The sequence below is a fragment of the Ipomoea triloba genome, chromosome 11 (assembly GCF_003576645.1).
Source record: "Ipomoea triloba cultivar NCNSP0323 chromosome 11, ASM357664v1".
In the NCBI taxonomy this organism is placed as follows: domain Eukaryota; kingdom Viridiplantae; phylum Streptophyta; class Magnoliopsida; order Solanales; family Convolvulaceae; genus Ipomoea; species Ipomoea triloba.
In genome coordinates, this window is record NC_044926.1 from 23,436,752 (window position 1) to 23,457,246 (window position 20,495).

At 35.3% G+C, this 20,495-nt stretch overlaps 1 protein-coding gene across 1 annotated transcript; it reads right to left on the minus strand.

Annotated features, from left to right (window-relative positions):
• Positions 1-235: 235 nt before the first annotated feature.
• LOC115996431 (putative late blight resistance protein homolog R1A-4) lies at positions 236-3,845 on the minus strand. The gene is made up of 3 exons (XM_031235639.1): positions 1,177-3,845; positions 922-985; positions 236-578 (listed from the first exon to the last, which is right to left on the minus strand). The coding sequence occupies exons 1-2, from the start codon at positions 3,832-3,834 to the stop codon at positions 980-982; spliced, it is 2,664 nt and encodes an 887-aa protein (XP_031091499.1). The 5' UTR covers positions 3,835-3,845; the 3' UTR covers positions 236-578; positions 922-979.
• Between the last annotated feature and the right edge of the window lie 16,650 nt (positions 3,846-20,495).

Below are 20,495 nucleotides of genomic sequence, written 5' to 3' on the forward strand. Positions count from 1 at the left end.
GCACCGTGGTGCAGGGTATAACGATTGGTTGGAAAGAGACATGAACTCCACGTGTATGATTAATTGCTTCAATTGGGTTAAGTTGCCATGAGAATGAGATTGCAATCTAATTGAGACTTGAGAGTCTAATTTCCACAAGAGTGGCATTGGCACACAGTAGTATTAGTCTCCCTAGACAAAATAGACTATAGTAGTATAGTTGAACAGTCAAACAATATTACTTTCAGAGAATTAATTAGGACACAATATAATGAGAGCATGCATTTCGAATGTTTTCAAGAGTGTTGGCAGAAATTTCAAGACAATGATTTCAAAGAGAGAGAAAAATCAATGAATTTTAAAGTTCACACAAATCAGCTGCTAAATAATTTTGTCCAAACACCAAGATTTTTATATGAGATGATGAAATTAATAATAACAAACAATGAGAAATGAGCAAACTGTGCTTCGTTTCCACTTTTTGAACCGCAAGAACCACACAAATTAAAAAGGGAAGAATTGCATAAAACTTTATTGAGCAGCTCTCCACACGTAACGAGTTCCAAAACAGTGAATATATTTGTCTTACTCCCCATCACCTAAAGGCATGGAAAATTTAAAAATAATTAAAAAGACTAAAGAAAATAAGTAGAGATTTATCAATTAATAGTAAACATGACAGACAAAATGTGATTGAGAGGTATTCAATAGTTTGTTTGGTGATTATAAAACTAGAGTAGGACCAATAATTATGAATGAAAGTTAAATTTCAGTAATAATTAGATAATTATTTTTTTAAAAAAAAGGATGGAACTTTTTAAAAAATACTGAAACTGCCAAATAAAAAACGAAAGCAAGCTAATAAGTAATAAGCATGATTTTTCTTTAAGGAAAAAAAAATGGACAAAACAAAATAAACAGCTGTTTGCAAATGCAATATACCTGCCCTTATTCATTCATCGATATCATTCTCTACCTTCCTTTGTGATGTTTACTTTTATCAATGCTGGAAACAATAAATTAAGTTATTAAAAAAAAAGCATTTATATAGGTAAGGAAATATGAGATACAGAAAATTGAGAGAAAGCATGCACATAATTATTGATATGATTTGATTGCAGAGGAATTGCAAAGAATATAAATAGCATGAAATGTAAAACGGTGAGAGATATAATGGAGGCAGGGATAGAAAGAGACCTGAATATATTTAGAACGAACAAAGAGGGTATCATTTCCATATCTTTGCTGCTCAACTTGAATACACTTTGCAGAAGTCAAAACGGAATACCAGCAGCCACTTAATTGAATCAATTCTAGTGTGATAATATCGGCAAACGCAATAGGGATCTCTCGCAACGAACTGCAACAACTTAACTCTAAATGTTGAAGCACAGGGAAATGATCACCCTCAACATTCCAATCTTCCAAATTCCTGCATTCAATTACCAACCTTTTCAATTGGCGGAACCCTCCCACACATGGCTCCCACTTTTTGCCTTCACAAGCATTTATCAGCTTTAGAACTTTTAGATTCGGCAACATACCAATAAGCCCCATATCACTCCATGGAAAACTAGTCTCAAAGAATTTGAGCTTTTTAAGATTTGGTAGAAAACTAGTTCCCCATTGAATGTCCCTATCCCAAAGTTTGAAATGCCATCTTTTGATGCTTAGTTTCTCAAGCTGTCCCAAGTGCATAAAATTATAGAAACCATTTGAATTTTCATTTTCAAAATACCTTTTGCCTTGAATTCCCAATTTTTTTAAATTTGGAGTTCTTGTGAAAAGGTCCTCTCTACAACACTCAGGACTCAACCATGATATAGTCTCTATGTTTTTATGTACAACCTTCGAAGCCTTTAATGTAAAAGGAATTATGTCCATATAAAAGTTCCTTAACAATGGCATTTTCCAAATTTCTAATGCATCAGAGGAATCCAATATAACACTATATCCACGGACAATAAAACTTTGCATATTCCAATGCTCAAAGAACTTTAGTGTAAGAGAGCTTGCACTTTTACTTATGGACAAAGCTAAGTATCTCAAGTGAATAAGATGTTTCATGTATAGCATCTCATATTCAGAGTTCCGGCCGTGTCTAAGTTCCATGTCTACTACTCTTAATAGTTTGAAATGACAAAGCACTACTGCAATTCTTAAATCAGTATGATCAACAGAGTGTAAGGAATGGAAATTGTAAGAGAGCATAGATACTTTGTGGCATCCAGGTTTAATACTTATCCAAGGACAAACGTTTACTGGTCTTTCAACAAAACCATAATAATCTTTTTCAATGACATTCAAGAGATTTTCACTTCGAGCTTCTCTTACGCACAAGTCTCGCAAAAGATCATGCATTCTAATTGTCTTGATTTTGCCATTATAATTATGTTTACCAACTATAACAAGACTTCTATCAACAAGATCTTGCAAGCATTCCGTGGCCACCTCCTCCAAATTCATATGCTCCACTGCCCTCAAAAATCCCTCTGCAGCCCACAACCTTACCAACTTCTTCACAGAGATCTCATAGTCTTCTGGAAAAACTCCAAAGTATAGAAAACAAGCTTTTAAGTGGTGAGGTAATTGGTTGTAACTCAAATATAGTACTCTTGAACATGCTTCATTAGAATCACCGATTACACTTTTTGCAACATTGTTCCACTTTTCCACATTCTCCTCTGTCTTGGAGAGAAGACTAGCTACTAAAGTAATAGCTAGAGGTAATCCTTTACAGTTCTTCACTATGTCTCTACCAATTTGCTCAAACACCAAAACAAATTTTGTTTGACCAAACACATTGCAGTAGAGATTCCAACTTTCATTGGCATCTAAGAAAGGCATGTTAATGGTAGAGTTACCTGAATTTGCATATTCAGCCACCTCCTTGAGCCGAGAAGTCAATACTATACGACTTCCATTATTATCGTCTGGAAAGCATCCTTGCAAACTATCCCAAGCAGTAGTGCTCCATATATCATCCATTACAATAAAATATCTCTGACCCATCAATAGTTTACGCAGATTTTCTTTGGAATTTCTTTGTCTCTGTTCATGGAGTTCATTGCTCTGAAGTTCATCTCTTGATGCTGCATTAACACAACCAATAAGGCATTGGAGCATTTGTTCCTTGTTATACTCTTGAGACATAGTAATCCATGCTCGTTTGTCAAAATATAAAGTAATAGATGAATCTTCATAAACTTTCCGAGCTAATGTGGTCTTGCCAATTCCTCCCATGCCTACAATTGACACAACTTGTAACTGTTGTGTTGATTGTTGGGTGAGCTGATCCATTATCGTCTTGAACTCCTCGTTGCATCCGACCATTTTACTGTCAAGCTTGATTGAAGTGTTTTTGGAATATTTATTCACAGTAATATTATTCTCGCGTTCTGGATCAGCAGGTTGTGATGATGTTGAACCAAGGAGTAGTCCTCTTTGTCGCATCCGACCAAGGATTGATGGACCCTTTGCAAACTGCTGTTTACTTTTAATCTTATTCAACTTCTTCTTCAGGTAATCAGTCTGTTTTACAGCTTCATTCAAGATTCCATGAAGCCTGAAGAGGCAAACCTCCTCTATACTGCTTGACTGAAGGTATATGTTACTCAACTCCATCTCAATCCTTTCTTCAGCTTTGAACGCTATATCTCTCATATCTGCCTCTAAATCTTTCATCCCCGATTTATTATAGGCCATCTCAGATTTCTCAAGAATTTCTTGGAGGAAACCAAGATTTTGATGGAGAGAAACTATTTGTTGTTTGTGTTGAAGAGGGAATCGTGGTTGTGATTGCAAGAAATGTAGATTTAGAGTTTCCATAAGCGAAGTTACAGCAGCGTACGCCATTTGCGTCTCTGTTCTTTAGTAAGTTTTTTTTTTGAAAAAAAGAAGACAGAGAGAGATAATTCATACGTAGTAATTGTTGTCAAAAAGAAAATTGGAAACACTGTTTTAGTAAAGGTGCGTTAGTGGTTCTGATCAAAAGATGAAAAGAACACAAATATGTTTTAGTAAAGGTGCACTAGTGGAGAACTTGTGGTCTAAACAATAATAGACCATTCACACACTTTGATGAGCATTATATTGAAACTCATACTAGCTCTGCTTATTATAGTTTTTTTTTTTTTTTTGGTTACTGTTGACAACTTATCTAATCAAAATTTATTTTAGAGTTAAGTCCATTTTTGTCTTACATTTATAGAGCGTTGGACAAAATTAGTCCGTTTTTTATTAATTTTATCAAATTTTATCCGGGCTTTTAAACAGTTGGACAATTTTAGTCCAACATCACATTTAGCGTTAGTCGGTGGTGAACTAGAAGGCCATTCCTGTCCATTCATGTTCAATTCTTCATCATCCTTATATTTTTAAGTTTACCAGCAATGTTCTTGACCATTTACAGACCGAAACACCACACAAAGCAAAATCCATCTGCAAATTGCAAAGTTCAACCCAAAAATCAAAGTTAATTATTTACCTTTTCCAAAATTATATATATATAATTTTAAAAAAAAACAATAAAATTTTCACCATTTTTGTATTTATAATGTTATAAGTCCCATCTCTAATCCTTCCCATATATCATTTTCTAGGGAGTAAATTTACTAATAATTTTCCATTATTTATACAATCAGTCAATAATTTTAACCCTTTATTAAAAATGATCTGGATAATATTTAATATGAGGGAAAATTTAAAAAACTAAAAATAAAGAGTAAATTTATTTTAGTATAGTAAATAAAGTGGAAATATATTGCCCAATGACTTTGTGGTCTAGTGGCACCCGGTGTTCTGGTTTACACTTTCACATGGATGATGGGGAGTGGGTTCGAGCCTCAGTGGAGTCAATAATTGACAATCTTAGGAATGCTAAGAAAATTGGAAAAAAAGGCGAAAAACTCATTTATGTCAGAAACGCATGTCCCATTTGCGTTTTTTTTATTTTTTAAAAATTTTTTCCCGGAATACAGAATCCAAACGCAACTTGCGTTTGATTAAAAAAAAAATGGCCATCGGCGGCAACTATGGTTGTCTTCTCCTTCGCCAGAGATGGCTAGTTGCCTTCTCATACGAAGGAGAAGGCGACCAAATTTTTTTTTTTTGTTTTTTTTTAATCAAACAAAAATGGTACATGCATTTGACGTATCAAATACAAGTCCCACTTGCATTTTGATTCTGTATTCCAAAAATAAAAATAAAAAACAAAAGGCGAAACGTGCGTTTTTGACATCAAGCGCATGTCCAAATGATTTTTTCACATTTTTATTCCAATTTTCTTAGCGTTTATAATATTATCAATTCCTTATCATACATTGCCATCTCAGTCATTCACCCGAACGTATAATCCTTGATTGGAGGTGGTGGGGACTGGTTCTGTTCTTTCTTATCCCCGTCCGCGGCCGGTGAATAAATGTAAGACATTTTTATTTTTTTTAGATTTATAAAAAAAATCTTGTTAATAAAAAACGTAAAAATACTATCTTTATTTTCCATTAAAAGCCTGGGTAAAATACTAAAATGTAACAAAATTAACAAAAAGGGACTAAATGTTTCCAACATTCAATAAATGTAAGACCAAAAATGGATTTAACTCTTTATTTTAAAATATAATTGAGGACATTTTATTTTTTTAAATTTATTTTAAAAAAATATTGTTAATAAAAAACGTAAAAATACTATATATCTTTGTTTTTCATTTCTCCTTGGCATTGTTCAAATACATTTGGATTTGTACCCCTGGCATGTGTGAGACAGCGAGAGAGCATATATGTTATACAATTCAAACTACTTCTAAAAGGAAATTGGATATACACCAGTACACTACTTCTAAAAGGGAATTGAATGATTAGAAGAGAGATTATCTTTCTTAGCTTCTTCTTTGGAGAAGAAGGAAAAGAAGACACTAGGAAACACTGTTTTAGTAAAGGTGCGTTAGTGGAGATCCAACAAATTCTGATCAAAAGATGAAAAGAACACAATCATTTGTTTTTAGTAAAGGACTAAAGGTGCACTAGTAGTGGAGAACTTTTGGTCTAAACAATAATAGACCATTCACACTCCTTTCAAAAAATAAAAAATAAAAAATACACCATATATTCACACACTTTGATGGGCATTGATAAACTCATACTAGCTCTGCCTATTATAGTTTTATTTTTTTTGTTACTGTTGACAACTAATCTAATTAAAATTTATTTTAAAATATAATTGAGGGAACAATAGAGTTAATCCCAATTTTGGTACTAGATTTATTGGTTGCAGTCCACTTTTAATTCCTTCTCATCAAAACATATTTATTTGGTCCTGATATTATTTTGTCATGACCATTTTTGGTCCTCCGTCAACAAAATCGTTAAAATGTTGTTAAATACAAGAATATTTCGATCTGTTTTTATATAAAATAGGTTGACTCCACTATTTTAATGTTTATTTTTTTGAAAAAATTTATAATTAAAGACCGAAATGCTTTTGTATTTAACAATATTTAAATTGTTTAGTTGATTAAGGATAAAAAATGGTCGTGTCACAATAATACTAGGACCAAATGACGATGTTCTGGTAGAAAAAAAAAAAAGACTAAGGCTATGTTTGGCAAACCTAGCTGAAAGCTCAAAAGTAGCTGAAAGCTGAAAAGCTATAAGCTAGGAGCTGAAACTGAAGAATTGTTAAACTAGCTGTTATGTTTAAAAATGTTTGGTAAAATTAGCTTTTTTGACAAGCTGATAAATGTAAAAAGTCTAAAAATGACATCTTCATAAAATTTAAATTGGTTTGTTTACATATTAAAATTTAGCATTTTGAAATAAAACTATTAGCAAATCATGATCTAGCATCCCATAATGAAGTAGCAATAATATTGTTGCGAATCTCCTTCATCTCAATAGAGGTCTGACTTAAATTTTATTTTATGGCGATATTACTACTTGAATCTTGAAGTTCATCGGGCGGTATGTAATCTGGATGCTGCTCAAGCACATTAAACATCATGTCATCTTGTGAAATCTTTCGAATATAATTATGTAGTGCAAATGTGGCCATAATAACATCAATTCGGGTCTCCACACTAAACTGTGGCATTTTAGCAAGTATCTTCCATCTCTTCTTCAATACTCCAAACGACCTCTCAATACAACTTCGAAGAGAAGAATGTGCACGATTGAATGCTTCTTGAGCATTAGTTGGCGGCTCTTGTTCAAATTGAGATTGATGATACCTTATTCTTGGATACGGCACCAAATATCTTTGTTTATCTGGATATCCTTTATCCACCAAATAATATCTTCCTACAAAAATACAACACTAAATTTTTATAAGGAATAAAATTATATGATTTTTATTAGAGTTAAAGTAATACGAATATGATACCTTGTGGAGGCTTAGAAAAGTTCATTGCTAGTGTATTAATAGTAATTGTACGAATATGTACTGGGAATAACACAATCTTTTCCAGAAGAAAATATTGCATTTTCATCAAAGTGATATCTTGACTCAGAATGATCTTGTGAGAACCAGGTGACCATAGACGATATCCTTTTGACTCAGAAGCATAACCAAGGAAAATGCATTTGACAGCTCTTGGGTTTAATTTACTCGTACTAGAATGAGCATAAGCAGGACATCCAAAAACTCGTAAGTTAGAGTAGTCAATAGGATTACCTGACCAAACCTCCTCTAGAATTTTAAAATCGAGGGACGAATGTGGAGACCTATTTACCAAATAGGATGTAGTAGAAACGGCCTCGGCCCAAAAATCACGTTGTTTCCATAACCCAGCATTAGAGAGCATACAACGAGCTCTCTCTAACAGAGTTCTGTTCATACATTCGGCAACACCATTCTGCTGGGGTTTTCCAAGCAAGGTCTTGTGCCTGGCAATTCCTTGTGCTGCACAGAACTCAGTGAAGTCTGACTCACAGAACTCCAAGTCATTGTCTGTCCTGAGCTTCTTGACCTTTTTCCCTGTCTGGGTCTCAACAAGAATTTTCCACTTTTTGAAAATAGAAAATGCTTGATTTTTGTGTTTCAAGAAATAGACCCAAACCTTACGAGAAAAATCATCAATAATAGACATAAAATATCTACAGCCTCCCATAGACTGGAATTTAGTCGGTCCCAATAAATCAGAATGTATATACTCTAATACATCTTTGGTACGGTGTGTAGCAGTAGAGAAACTAACCCTCTTTTGTTTCCCAAAAATACAATGCTCACAAATTTGTAATTTACCCGTACCTGAACCGAGGAGGCCTTTCTTGCTCAGGATATGCATGCCTTTCTCACTCATATGCCCCAGCGCATATGCCATAGTTGAGTGAGATCAGCATCAAACACCGATGAGGATACCGCAACTGAACCTGTCACAGTACTGCCATGCAACACGTACAAGCTTCCAGAACGAGAAGCTTTCATGAGAACAAGAGAGCCTCTTATAACCTGATAAGCCGTGAATTAACATATAAATATGCTTTAATTGTACTAACTTTTAAGTTAATTTTATGTGTTCGTGCAAGAACGAAGTATATTTCAGGTGTTTATGGCGCAATGATTGAAAACCAGGACCTAGGCATGATGAAGCGTAAAATGAAGGCGAATCGGGATGAATTCAAGACAAAATGGTGCAAGAATGAATGGCCAAAATCATAACAAAGTTCAACGGAGCAACGGAACAAGGATTTAAGTCAAACCGTACCACCGGGAGGGTGATGTGACCAGTAGCTTGACGACCGTTGATCAGAAAGTGGTCACGGGAATTGAATCACGGTGGAAGTCACGCCCTGACCTCCATAGTGACTACCGTGACCACTTTGCTGATTTCAGTGGTCACTCTGCTGGTCACGGTGTATACAACATAATTTCTTTGAAATGCTTGTATGATTTAGGGAGAGAAACAAGCAATAAAATAGCACGATCCTCATCTTCAATTATGACATCAATATTTTCCAAGTCCAGTAAAATAGAATTGAATTCATCCAAATGAGACTGAATTGAAGTACCTTCCGTCATACGGATTGTGTACAGCCGCTCCTTCAGGCGTAGCTTGTTCGCCAGAGATTTGTCCATGTAGCGCGAATCCAGCTTGGACCATAAACCTGACGTAGTCGTCTCACCTACCACCTCACGTAGAACCGATTTAGACAGGCACAATTGAATGGTTGAGGGTGCCTTGTTATCCAAATCTTCTCAATCTTCGTCTGTCATTGTAGCCAGTTTCTTATTCTTCCTAGCTAGCGCTTTTTTCAAACCGTTCTAGGTTAGAACGGCTTCCAGGGTTGGATTTTAAGGCGTGCAAGATGTGCGACTGCACAGGGCCCCAAAATTTTGGGGGCTCAGTCCAGCCCTGGCCTAATAGTTAGTATATGTATTTGTTGGCCCAAAATTAAGTTTTTTGCATTTTTTTTCTTTACAATTTTTCTTCAATTCGTAGTTTATTTATACTTTGGTAGGGTCTCACTTAGTTACTAGCACAGGGCCCCGCAAATCAAAAAACTGGTCCTGACGGCTTCCATCTGAACCTTCCAGATAGAAAAGCTAATTTTCCCGTCAAACTTCTCGATATCGGACTTGGTAACAGTCGACATCTTTGAAAATAATTCTCAATTAAACCGCTCTGATACCACTTGTTAGGAATATAGCGGAATAATGCGAAAGTGAATAATCGAAAATTGAGAATTATAGAAGTTAAATAATATAACTTGGAAAAATAGGAAATGACTAAAGAAAAGGGATAAATAGAATATAATATGAATGGAAAGAATGAATATGAATGCATAGAAATTGATAATGTATAATATATTATAGTCATTCAAACAGAATGGAAAGAACGAATATATTATATGTTTCTACGTGAAAGCTAGAAAAGAGATGGATAAATATGAATGCATAGAAATTGATAATTGAAAAAAATTACAAAAGAAGAGCTAGAAGCTATTTATATACATCACATTGAGAATTAGTCAGCAAGCATATGGAGGAGAGCTAAAGTCGGAAACATGGTGTAAGAATGAATCATGGTGTAGGAACGAGTACACGCGACGCCAATGTCGAAGAAACGGTCCGTGCAATTTGAGCCACTGATGAGGTATAATGATGAGTGAAAATATGGGTGTGTTATGTCGTTCCGCTGAGGATTGGGGCTATGGCACGTAATTGTTTGAATTAAGAATACTAGGCACTAGAGTATGTGAATTAACTAGAATCCAAGCAACTAAAACTGAAAGATGTAAATTAAAAGAAAGCAATTGACTAAGGAGTAAACTGTATGATAAGGTAATGGGCTAGATTAGGGGGATTGTAACCTTGATGTTCTAACAATCTCAAAATTAGGGAAAGAATAATTAATTGGCAAATTATATCGTGCACCACGGTGCACATAGCAATATGCACCACGTACCTAAACGATGTCATTTTGAGCATTGTAAACTAATCATCCGTTTTTTTAGAAATCACGTTTCCCGTTTCGGCCGGTCTCTGTATTTATGTTAATATTCTGTGTATTCCAGGCAATCATTCTGTGTATTCTAGGCAACTGTTCTGTGTATTCTAGGCAACCGTTATGTGTATTCATGTTAGTAACACATGTTGTGATGTGTTTGTGCATTCGAATGTTTAGGAGGATGAGTTTTGTGTATTTTGTGTCAATATTCTGTGTATTTTGTGTCAATATTCTGTGTATTCATGTTATTAACACAGGTTGTGATGTGTTTGTGCATTCGAATGTTAGGAGGATGAGTTCTGTGTATTGTGTGTCAATATTCTGTGTATTCTGGGCAAACATTCTGTGTATTCTAGGCAAACGTTCTGTGTATTCTAGATAATGATTATGTGTATTATAGATAATGAATTCCTTGGAGTCATTCGCGTCCGCGTCCACTAACACCAAAACGACGTCGTTTTACGTACGTGGTGCACATTGCTATGTGCACCGTGGTGCAGGGTATAACGATTGTAATTAATCCAGGGATTTATGGCCAATGCACAAAATAATTCAATTCAGCTACTTTCGTAATCAATAAACAGAATTAGGCTACAATTGCCCCACTGTCGTGATGCATCAATCATAACCTTAAGCACCTAAGCATTGTAAGCCCCCAAAATTACCCATATTCTCATAGTAGGAAAATTAGGTTGAAATTGGTAAGGCTCGAGGTCTCCATCCAACTTTCGTTGTAATGATTCCCTCTCCTAGACTAGCAATCAATTGTGGCCATCAATCAATAACAAGTAGAAAGAAATCCCCAAATCAACATAAACCCTAGGTAAAAGATTCAATCCCTTTATGCAATGATCATAAATCAAACATCAAGATTAACAATGGACCCCTAATCCAAACCCATAAGCGAATTACTCACGCATGATCGAAGTAAACACAGCAAAGCAAGAATTAAAGATGGAAAACATAGCTGCAATATTAAAGAATAAAAAGGGAAAACTTTACAAACAATTCTTGAAAGTAATTCCAATCCGAACGATGATTCCAAGCTTGAAAACCAATTCAATGATATAAATCTGCTGTATTCTATGCTATGGAAAACTCTAAAGAAGGGAAAAATTGCACTAAACTAAACTAGAGCTCGGAATACCCAAAATACAGGAAAAAGCGCGCAATAAATACTGGACAGCAGCCGGGTCACGGCCACCATCACGGCCAGGATCGGGGCCGTGATGTGGCGTGGCCAGCTGCTGTCCGCGGTGGGGATCACGGCCGACATCACGGCCGTGAGGTTGGCCGTGATGCGGTCCCCCTGGTCCTCTTCTGACTCCTTTCGTGCTCCGTTGCTCATTTCCGTCCCGGGGTAGATTCCTTATGTCTCGAAAACTAGTCTGAGATGATCGAAAATCCTTCCTTTGCTCCTCATTTGTGAATAAACTAAGATTGATCAAATGTAACACACAAACGGGCCTTAAATGTATCAAAGTAAAAGAAATAAGCAACAAAACTCCTGAATCGTGGGGCAAATAAAGGTATAAAATTATATGTATCAGCCACGCACATTATCTCAACATTTTTCATAATACCATCAGTAACCATGCGGTTAACAACACTTATTGCTGCAGCAAGACTAACACTTGTACTACTTTGAGTATTCACAGTACTATCAGATATTAAAATGTCCAATGCCCGATTTGAATTTGAAATCAAACTATCCAATTGATTAGAAAGTTTAGTTGCTCCTCCTGATTGTCTCCCCTTACGCTTCATTTGAGTGGGTTTAAGACCAATATTTTGAGTTTCTGCAAATTTTCTAACATTATTACCTTGAGATTGCCTAGGTACTTGAGTGCCACTAGCATCTTGGTTACCACTACAATTATTCACCTCACTCATGAAATTATTCCAAAATGAGGACTCATCTACCTCCAAGTCATGATATTGAGAAGAATGTTGGTTATCCTGAGAATATAACATATCTTCAAATCCTTGCCTAGTTATATTATCTTCTTCACTTTCCCTATTTTCTTCCTCAATATCCATAGGTTGCACTAATTGAGGATCCATAGTGGGTGCAACACAACCTTCACCATTTGCATAGCTATCTTTAAATAACTTAGACCACAAATCGTCCATTGTAGAATCTATGGATTTATTACGAAATTTTTTATAGTCTGGGTTCTCCTACAAAAGAAATTAAAAGAATAAGTTTACAATCAACACCAAAATATAATTATGTTTTAATCTTAAAAATCTATAATACAAACCTTGATTTTTTTCTCCCACCATTCATCGGAGCCACTAATCTTATGTGTACTAGGATCCTACCCTAAGCTAGTTTCTTCACGATTCAATTGCTTCCAAGTTCTCCATTCAATTCCTTTTTCATAGCATCCCACTTATTCTTTAAACTTCTATGTGCAATTTTTCGTTTGGTGGTAGCTTCAAACTCTTCTTTAATTTCTTTCCATTTCATTAACCCACGCCCATGCTTTCGAATATATTTGATACAAATCTCACAAAAGAGCACCACGTACTCGTTGGTCCACCTAAAATTCTCTCCATCCATATTATCATTTGTTGAAGTCATATTGCTAATTTAGAAATAACAATAATAATAATTTAGTTTAATGAGACCAAACACATCAAACAATCCAAATAATCCAATTTAAACAAGCATTAGTAGTTGAATACTTGAATAGAAATAAAAAATAATAAAAAATAAAAAACAAATCCGCCGTAATAAATCAGTACCATACGACAAGCAAAAAAAAAAAAAAAGAAGTTTGAATTTGATATTGGATAGCCAGCAAGGGAAAAAATAATAATCTATTCAATACATGCAAAAAAACAAGTTTGTTTCTTTCTTTTCAAGTTTGAATTTGAGATTGGATAATACATGCTTATGGATATGCAATATGAAATACAACACAATATATACAAGCAGGCCGGATTTTAGGCGTGCAAGATGTGCAACAGCACAGGGACCCAAAATTTTGGGGGCCCCTAGTCCAACCTGTCCCAATAGTTAGTATACGTATTTGTGATTATATTAGCTCAAAATTAGGTTTTCATGACTGATATAAATTCTACTATGTATTATTCAAAAAAAATTCTACTCCGTAATATTCACGCGAATCAATTTTCTACAATTCGCAGTTTATTTATACTTTGATAGGGCCTCACTTATTTACCAGCACAGGACCACGTAAATAAAAAAAACCGGCCCTGTTACAAGTAATACAACCAAATAAAATATACATACCTATGGCGATGCTTCTTGCGAATGAAGATGAAGGGGTCTGCCGTGAAACTTACAGAGGAGAGGAGATAAAGGGTTTTAATTGGGAAGGGTAAAGGATGTCATTTATTTAAAATAATAAGATTAAATATGGGAAAAAAGTTAGGAAGCTACTAGCTTATTTTTAAACGCTATATTAGGTAGCGTTCCAAAATAAGCTCTTATTTTAAGCTAAGAGTTTATTTTAGGAACATTACCAAATAGAGCTTATAACTTTTTAGTAGCTTAAAATAAGTTATAAGCTCCTAAATAAGCTCTGTCAAACATACTCTAAAAGTGCGCAAATTATATTGTGGACCATGGTCCACANATTGTGGACCATGGTCCACAGTATAACGACTGCTAAAAGTGGACTGCCATCTATAAATCTAGGTAAAAAATAGAATTAACTCAAAAAAATATTATTAATAAAAACCGTAAAAATACTATCTTTGTTTCCCGTTTCTCCTTCGCATTGTTCAAATACATTTTCTCCCAACAAAAACTTTGTAACTAAGGTAACCAACAAAATGCATACTTCTTATTTAAAGTTCACACTTGTGTGAGACCGTCTCATTGGTTTTAATTCGTAAGATGAGTCAGATCAACATAATTTGGGACATAAAAACTAATCAAAGACCAACTCATAACAGTAGTTATGATCTAAATTATATTTACTTGACCCGTCTCACAGATTAATACCTATAAGACGGTCTCACACAAGTTTTTGTTTTTGTTTAATGCTAACACTAATTGACTATTATCATGGTTGAAAAAATTTTTAAGTGCTCCTCGGACATTCGGGGAGCGCCTAGTGCCTAGAACGCCTAGACGAGGATTAATCAAGGCCTAGGCGCCCGTGTATTTTATATATATATATATTTTTTATTTTATTCAAAATTTGTTTAAGTATTTTTAATATTTTAAAGACTAATAATTATAAATTATATAATACTTTAATAGTTAATACTAAAATATTAAATACTAACCTAAAAAAAATATAGAGTTTGTACAATTTACGGTTATTTCACTCAAAACGATGTTGTTTTAAGTGAAATAATCCATTAAAAAAAAAAGAACAATAGTTAATTAATTGGCCGGCTAGGCGGCCTAAGAGGCCTATGTGGTCAGCGCCTAGGCGGTCGCTGATACACTCCCATTTGTACCGATTTTACTTGTGTTTTTATGTAGGGTTTATAGTAAATTGTGTGATAAAATATTGTGTCCAATGGTTATTTCCTTGTTTTCATATTTAAAATGGTATAATGCTTGGTTTAGATGTTTTTGATGTGTTTAGAAGTGCATTAGAACCATTTGGGAGCAAAAGCCAATCCAAAGGAGCCAAAGAGTTGTAATTCCCGCTACCATGGCGACACCTCGGTAATCGGACCATATCTCAGCCTAAGAATATCCAAATGAGGTGATTCTTGAACCATTGGAAAGAAGACTTCAAGGGCTACAACTCTTATGAAGACATCAAAGTGTGGTTCAAAAGGGAAAAGGGTCAAAATTAGGCTGCAAGTCGAAACTGTGTTGCAGACAGATTCTCGACGCGTCGAGAATTTTCTCGACGCGTCGAGAGTTGGCAGAATGCCAAGATTTTGGTTCGGGAATATCTCGACGCGTCGAGAAAAGTCCTCGACGCGTCGAGAAATCGCAGATCTGAAATTTCTGCTGTTATGAAATGTCTATTTTGCCCCTCATTCTCCACCCACTATAAAAGCATCATTTTCTCTCCAAACCCTAAGCTTGGCTGCGGATTTGGACAAAAGGAGATCAAGAAAGGGAAGCTCTCATCTTCTCAAAGAGCTCAAAAAGGAAAAATCAATTGGAGAAGAGAGATCAAAGAGAAGAGCTTGGAGGCTTCATTCGGGAGAATTTCTTCCTCTCTTTTCTATTTTAAAACTTTATTGTATATTTGTTGAATCTATTTTAGCCATGATAGGCTAAGCTTTCCTTTGGGATTTTTGGATTGATAAGTGTTTATGAACCTATGTGCCTAGTTCTTTAATTGCTTGAATGAAATATCTATTTGGGTTTATTACTTGTGTTGTAATTGTGGCTTAATTTCTTGATGCTTGTAGTTAAGGATCCTAATTACTTGTTTCATTGCTAAATTTGTCTATGAATTAGAGCACCCACAATTGCACTTGATTCTTGTACCTCGAGAGAGGACATGTTGATTAAGGGATTTATTGTGAATAGCTCACGAGAGTGAGTATTCCAATTGTGAATAGCCCACGAGAGTGGGTATTCCATTTATTGCTAGTTCTTGATTATATGTTGTGAATAGCTCACGAGAGTGTGTATTCCAATTACCTTATTTTGGGATTGAATTACGAGAGTAATCTTTCCCTTTTAGATTGCAATCATCCACACTTGTTGAACCCGAATGATTATTTCACTTTAGATTGGCACTAGGTGATTAAACACTTTGACACCCAAAAATCTCGCGCTTAATCTCTTGTATATAAAAGTCCGTTTGCCTTGCTTCATTTATTTTGTTTTCATAATTATAGATAAATACCCATTGTTAACGTAGGAATAGCTTCTCGTGAATTAATTAGTAACTAGTGCTTGATACCCCGCTTCCCTGTGGATCGATAACCCCGGAATACTCCGGGTATTTGCTTGTACCTAAAAAAGGCTACGACCAGTCGCCTAGCCGGCCAGCCGCCTAGATCACCATTTAAGGTGATACGCTAGGCGGTCGACCGGCGCCTAGCGTCTAGGCGGGGATTAATCGGCGTCTAAGCAGAATTTTTGCAACACTGGTCTATTATACATACTTTTTTATAATAAGATATGAGAGTCATTTCCATTTTTGGTCCTATTGTTATTGGGGCATTGCCAATTTTAGTCCACTTCATTAATTTTTGCCACATTGCGGCCAGTCTTATTTAGTCCTTACCACTTTTAGTCCACCGTTAAAATTTTCGTCAAATGGCCATCCTAAACAGGGGTATTTTTTTTATCTTTTCATGCTTTGGTCATCTCTTTAACCCTTTGCAGTGGTTTTCCTTACACATTTTCATCCAATAAAGAGGTCCAGCGAAAGCCATGTGAGCCACATTACAAAGCTATGGCTTTCACCGGACCTCTTCATTGGATGAAAATGTGTAAGGAAAAGTACTGCAAAGGGTTAAGGAGATTATCAAAGCATGAAAAGACCAAAATACCCCTGTTTTAGACGGTTATTTGACAAAAATTTTAACGGTGGACTAAAAGTGGCAAGAACTAAATAATACTGGCCGCAATGTGGCAAAAATTAATGAAGTAGACTAAAATTGGCAATGCCGTAATAACAGTAGGACCAAAAATGGAAATGACTCTAAGATATGATTAAAATATAATCTAGCTAATTATTGAAAACTAAATCCAATAGCCAACATGTGTAATTTTAATATTCATTGTTTTTAATACTACTGACTCTGTTAGAATGAAGTATTTGCTCATACCTACTTTCATTTAGAATGGAGTATTTGTTCATACCTACTTTCATAAAGAATCAGTACCGCCGCTTCCATTGAGGCTCGAACTCAAAACCTCCCATATGGAAGGGCAACTTGATACCACTAGATCACAAAATTCTTGACTTTTCTAAATATTATTTAATGACTGCATCAGAAGTTATCCATGCCAGCTCACCGGTTTTTAATTAAATAGAGCATCCACCATAACTGGCAATGAAATTAACATAATGGCCCCCATATATACCCCCAATAACATAATGGCCCCCATAACCATCAAGACGCACTTGCTCACAGATTACATCAACTTGCGAAAGAAGTTGAACCCGCCCTTACCTCTGCAGTGCCTAGGCAACATCCTCCATGGGACCGACTCCGTGTGGGAAGTGGACGGCGAACAAGTTACTGCCCGGTCGCTAGTAGGGAGAGTGGTGGAAGCCATTGGAAATGCACGGGCAGGAGGGTGGGTTTCTCCGCAAATTATATCGTGGACCGTGGTCCATGAAGCATTGTGGACCGCGCATCAAAACGACGTCGTTTTGATTAATGAAAACAGACGGATTAATTCGCGCCACTCACTTTCAGTTTACATACACTGCAATTACATTTCAACACAACTGCAGTTATATTTCAATACAACTACAGTTACATTTCGATATAACTACAGTTTCATTTGATAATATCAAAACAAATGTAAGGCAGTATCTTTTGAGATGAATTGTAGTGTCAATTACGGGCTCCGTCTCCCACTTACTGAAACGACGTCGTTTTGGGACCACGGTCCACGATATAAGAACTAGGATTTCTCATATCCTTAGGAGCCCAGCCCAACAATCAAAGATAATGGATTACAATAAGACTAAAGTTTTAAGTATAAGGCTATCCTTATCCCAAAAATTTCTCTCACTTTCTAAAATGGGTCACACTTCCACATCAACAAATTTACAAATTATTCAATATTTGTTCTACATCCCTGCAATACTCTCTCACTTTCAAAAATAGTCCCACCTTCATATTATATTAAATATAAGTATAATAACCAAATAATAATATAATAACTAATAAAAAATAAAAAAAATAAAAAATAAGTACACAAAGGCTGCCGCAGCTGCCATGCGGCAGCCTTTGTCAGTCTTAGCAAGCTTTCTTAATTAGATAGCTTGCAAGACACCTGGACAAAAAAAATAAACAAAAATAAAATAAAATTCCACATCAATGGCCACCTCACCTAGCAAGTGGAAGACTTGCTAGGATGAGGACCGCCTAAGTAGTTTGTGTAAAATTCCTCTTAGTAAAAGTTAATTTTGGGTGGGGCAAGCCAATATGGATTGGCATGCCTCAAACACGATTAGACCTAGGTCTTTTCGTGGATAGTAAAGATGGGGGAGTAGAAGCGTGAATTGGATTGGAACATCAAGTTATGTGTAATTCAGATAAGGACGTGAAATTTCATGCATATGTGTCATTTGCCCATATTGTTTCTTAACCGTCTTCTCGTCTAAACGGTGCACTTTAAGCTAAGGTTGGTCGCTGACATCTGGATTTTGAATTGAGATCGAGGTATTGTAGGGGAAGGGATCGGAAGTGAAGGCCTAGACATATATACATATATGATTAGTTGGCCACATTTAATAACTTTCATTTCCAATATAATCTCCTTTAAATAACAAAAATTCATAACCAACGTCATTTAGAGCATCATTTTTTCTTATCAAATAATGATCTTGAGTTGATATTTTTACAATATGTATTCATTTTACTACGTTTATGTTTTAATTATTATTTTTACAATATGTATTCATTTTACTACGTTTATGTTTTAATTAATAAAAATAAGGTTTGTTGTGTCAAAACATAGTTATTTTTTTAATAAGTACAACCTCAATATATATAACTTACACTGTACTAAAACTCACTTTGGTGAGTAAGTGTTTAATTCTATTTTAGACAATCTTTTCTCAAAAGGTTGAATAATCCAATCCTCAACCTCCAGGGTTGGCACATCCCGACTCGACTGAATATTTGGAAGGATGCACGGTGACTCAGTCTTAGTAGAGGATTTGGATTTCATCAATAAGTGGGTTGCATCAAATAAAATAGAAAAAGCAATAAGATTTGAATTTTTGAGAAACTAATCCCACAAAATAGAAATCCAAGTCATACGTACCGCACACTCTACATAAAGCAGATTCGCTGTCTTCAGAGAGTGCTAGGAGTGGGTAGAGCCAGTCTGCACACTATACTTTAGCATTCAAATATAATGCTTTCAACAAATTTAAATGAAGTGAGCACAGGAAAATATAGTGCAATGAGCAGGAAAATATAATGCAAGGAACAGGTAGAGCACGTCTGCACACTATATTTCAGCATTCAAATAAAGGAGGTGAGCACGGGAAAATATAGTGTTATGGCATTCTTAAATCAACGACCAAAATATTCTACCTAGTTCAATTTGTAACTCCAAAAATTGGTAATTTAATCAGTTTAAATTTTTATTTGCACCCCTAGCGTGTGCGAGAAAATCTATATGCTATACAATTCAAATTATTTCTAAAAGGGAATTGGATATACACTAGTATAACCTTGCACGGCCTAAATCGGAGAAGAAGCTGAATCTTCCCTGCCGGCACCGCAAACTCAAACAGATGCACCTAGATATGCTTTGTGAAATCTGCAATGAAGAACATAGCACCCAGGATGAAATAAAAAGGAAGAGATATAGTGAAATGACAAATTTGCCCCCTCTCAAACGGCCTAACGGGGAATATAGACGGAGGACCAAAATTGTCCCCGTCACAATAAGTGTGTCCACAAATTGTCTGATTTTTTTATGGAGGACTAAAATTGTCTTTGCCACTATAAGTCTAGGACCAAAAAAGGAATTGACTCATATAATTATTTGTTGGAGAAATATAATTATTGCAAGACCGAAGCATTATATTTTTAATTGCAAAATGGCAGCATTATATTGACTATTAGCACTTTATATTAAAATTGATGTGGAATATGGAATTAAATATCCAAAATAGGAACAGCTAATCAGGTTAATGTTTGAAAAATTCGCTTTAAGAAAAATTAAGTAGGGATTGTGCATCGGGTTCATGAATACAAGTGAATAAGGGTGAGCTTTGAAATAGGAAAAATAATTTTTAAAAAACTAATTAATTTTTTAAAAAATATTTTCATTTGTTAGTGTTTGATTCAACGTTAGAAAAGACGATTCTCAATCGCCTTCCCTTCATGCTGTGCGATGAGCAACCTTCCCTAATTGTAGGTTTTTTGGCCGTCTTCCCTATATGCAGGCCCGTATGGATTGTTGATTCTTCTT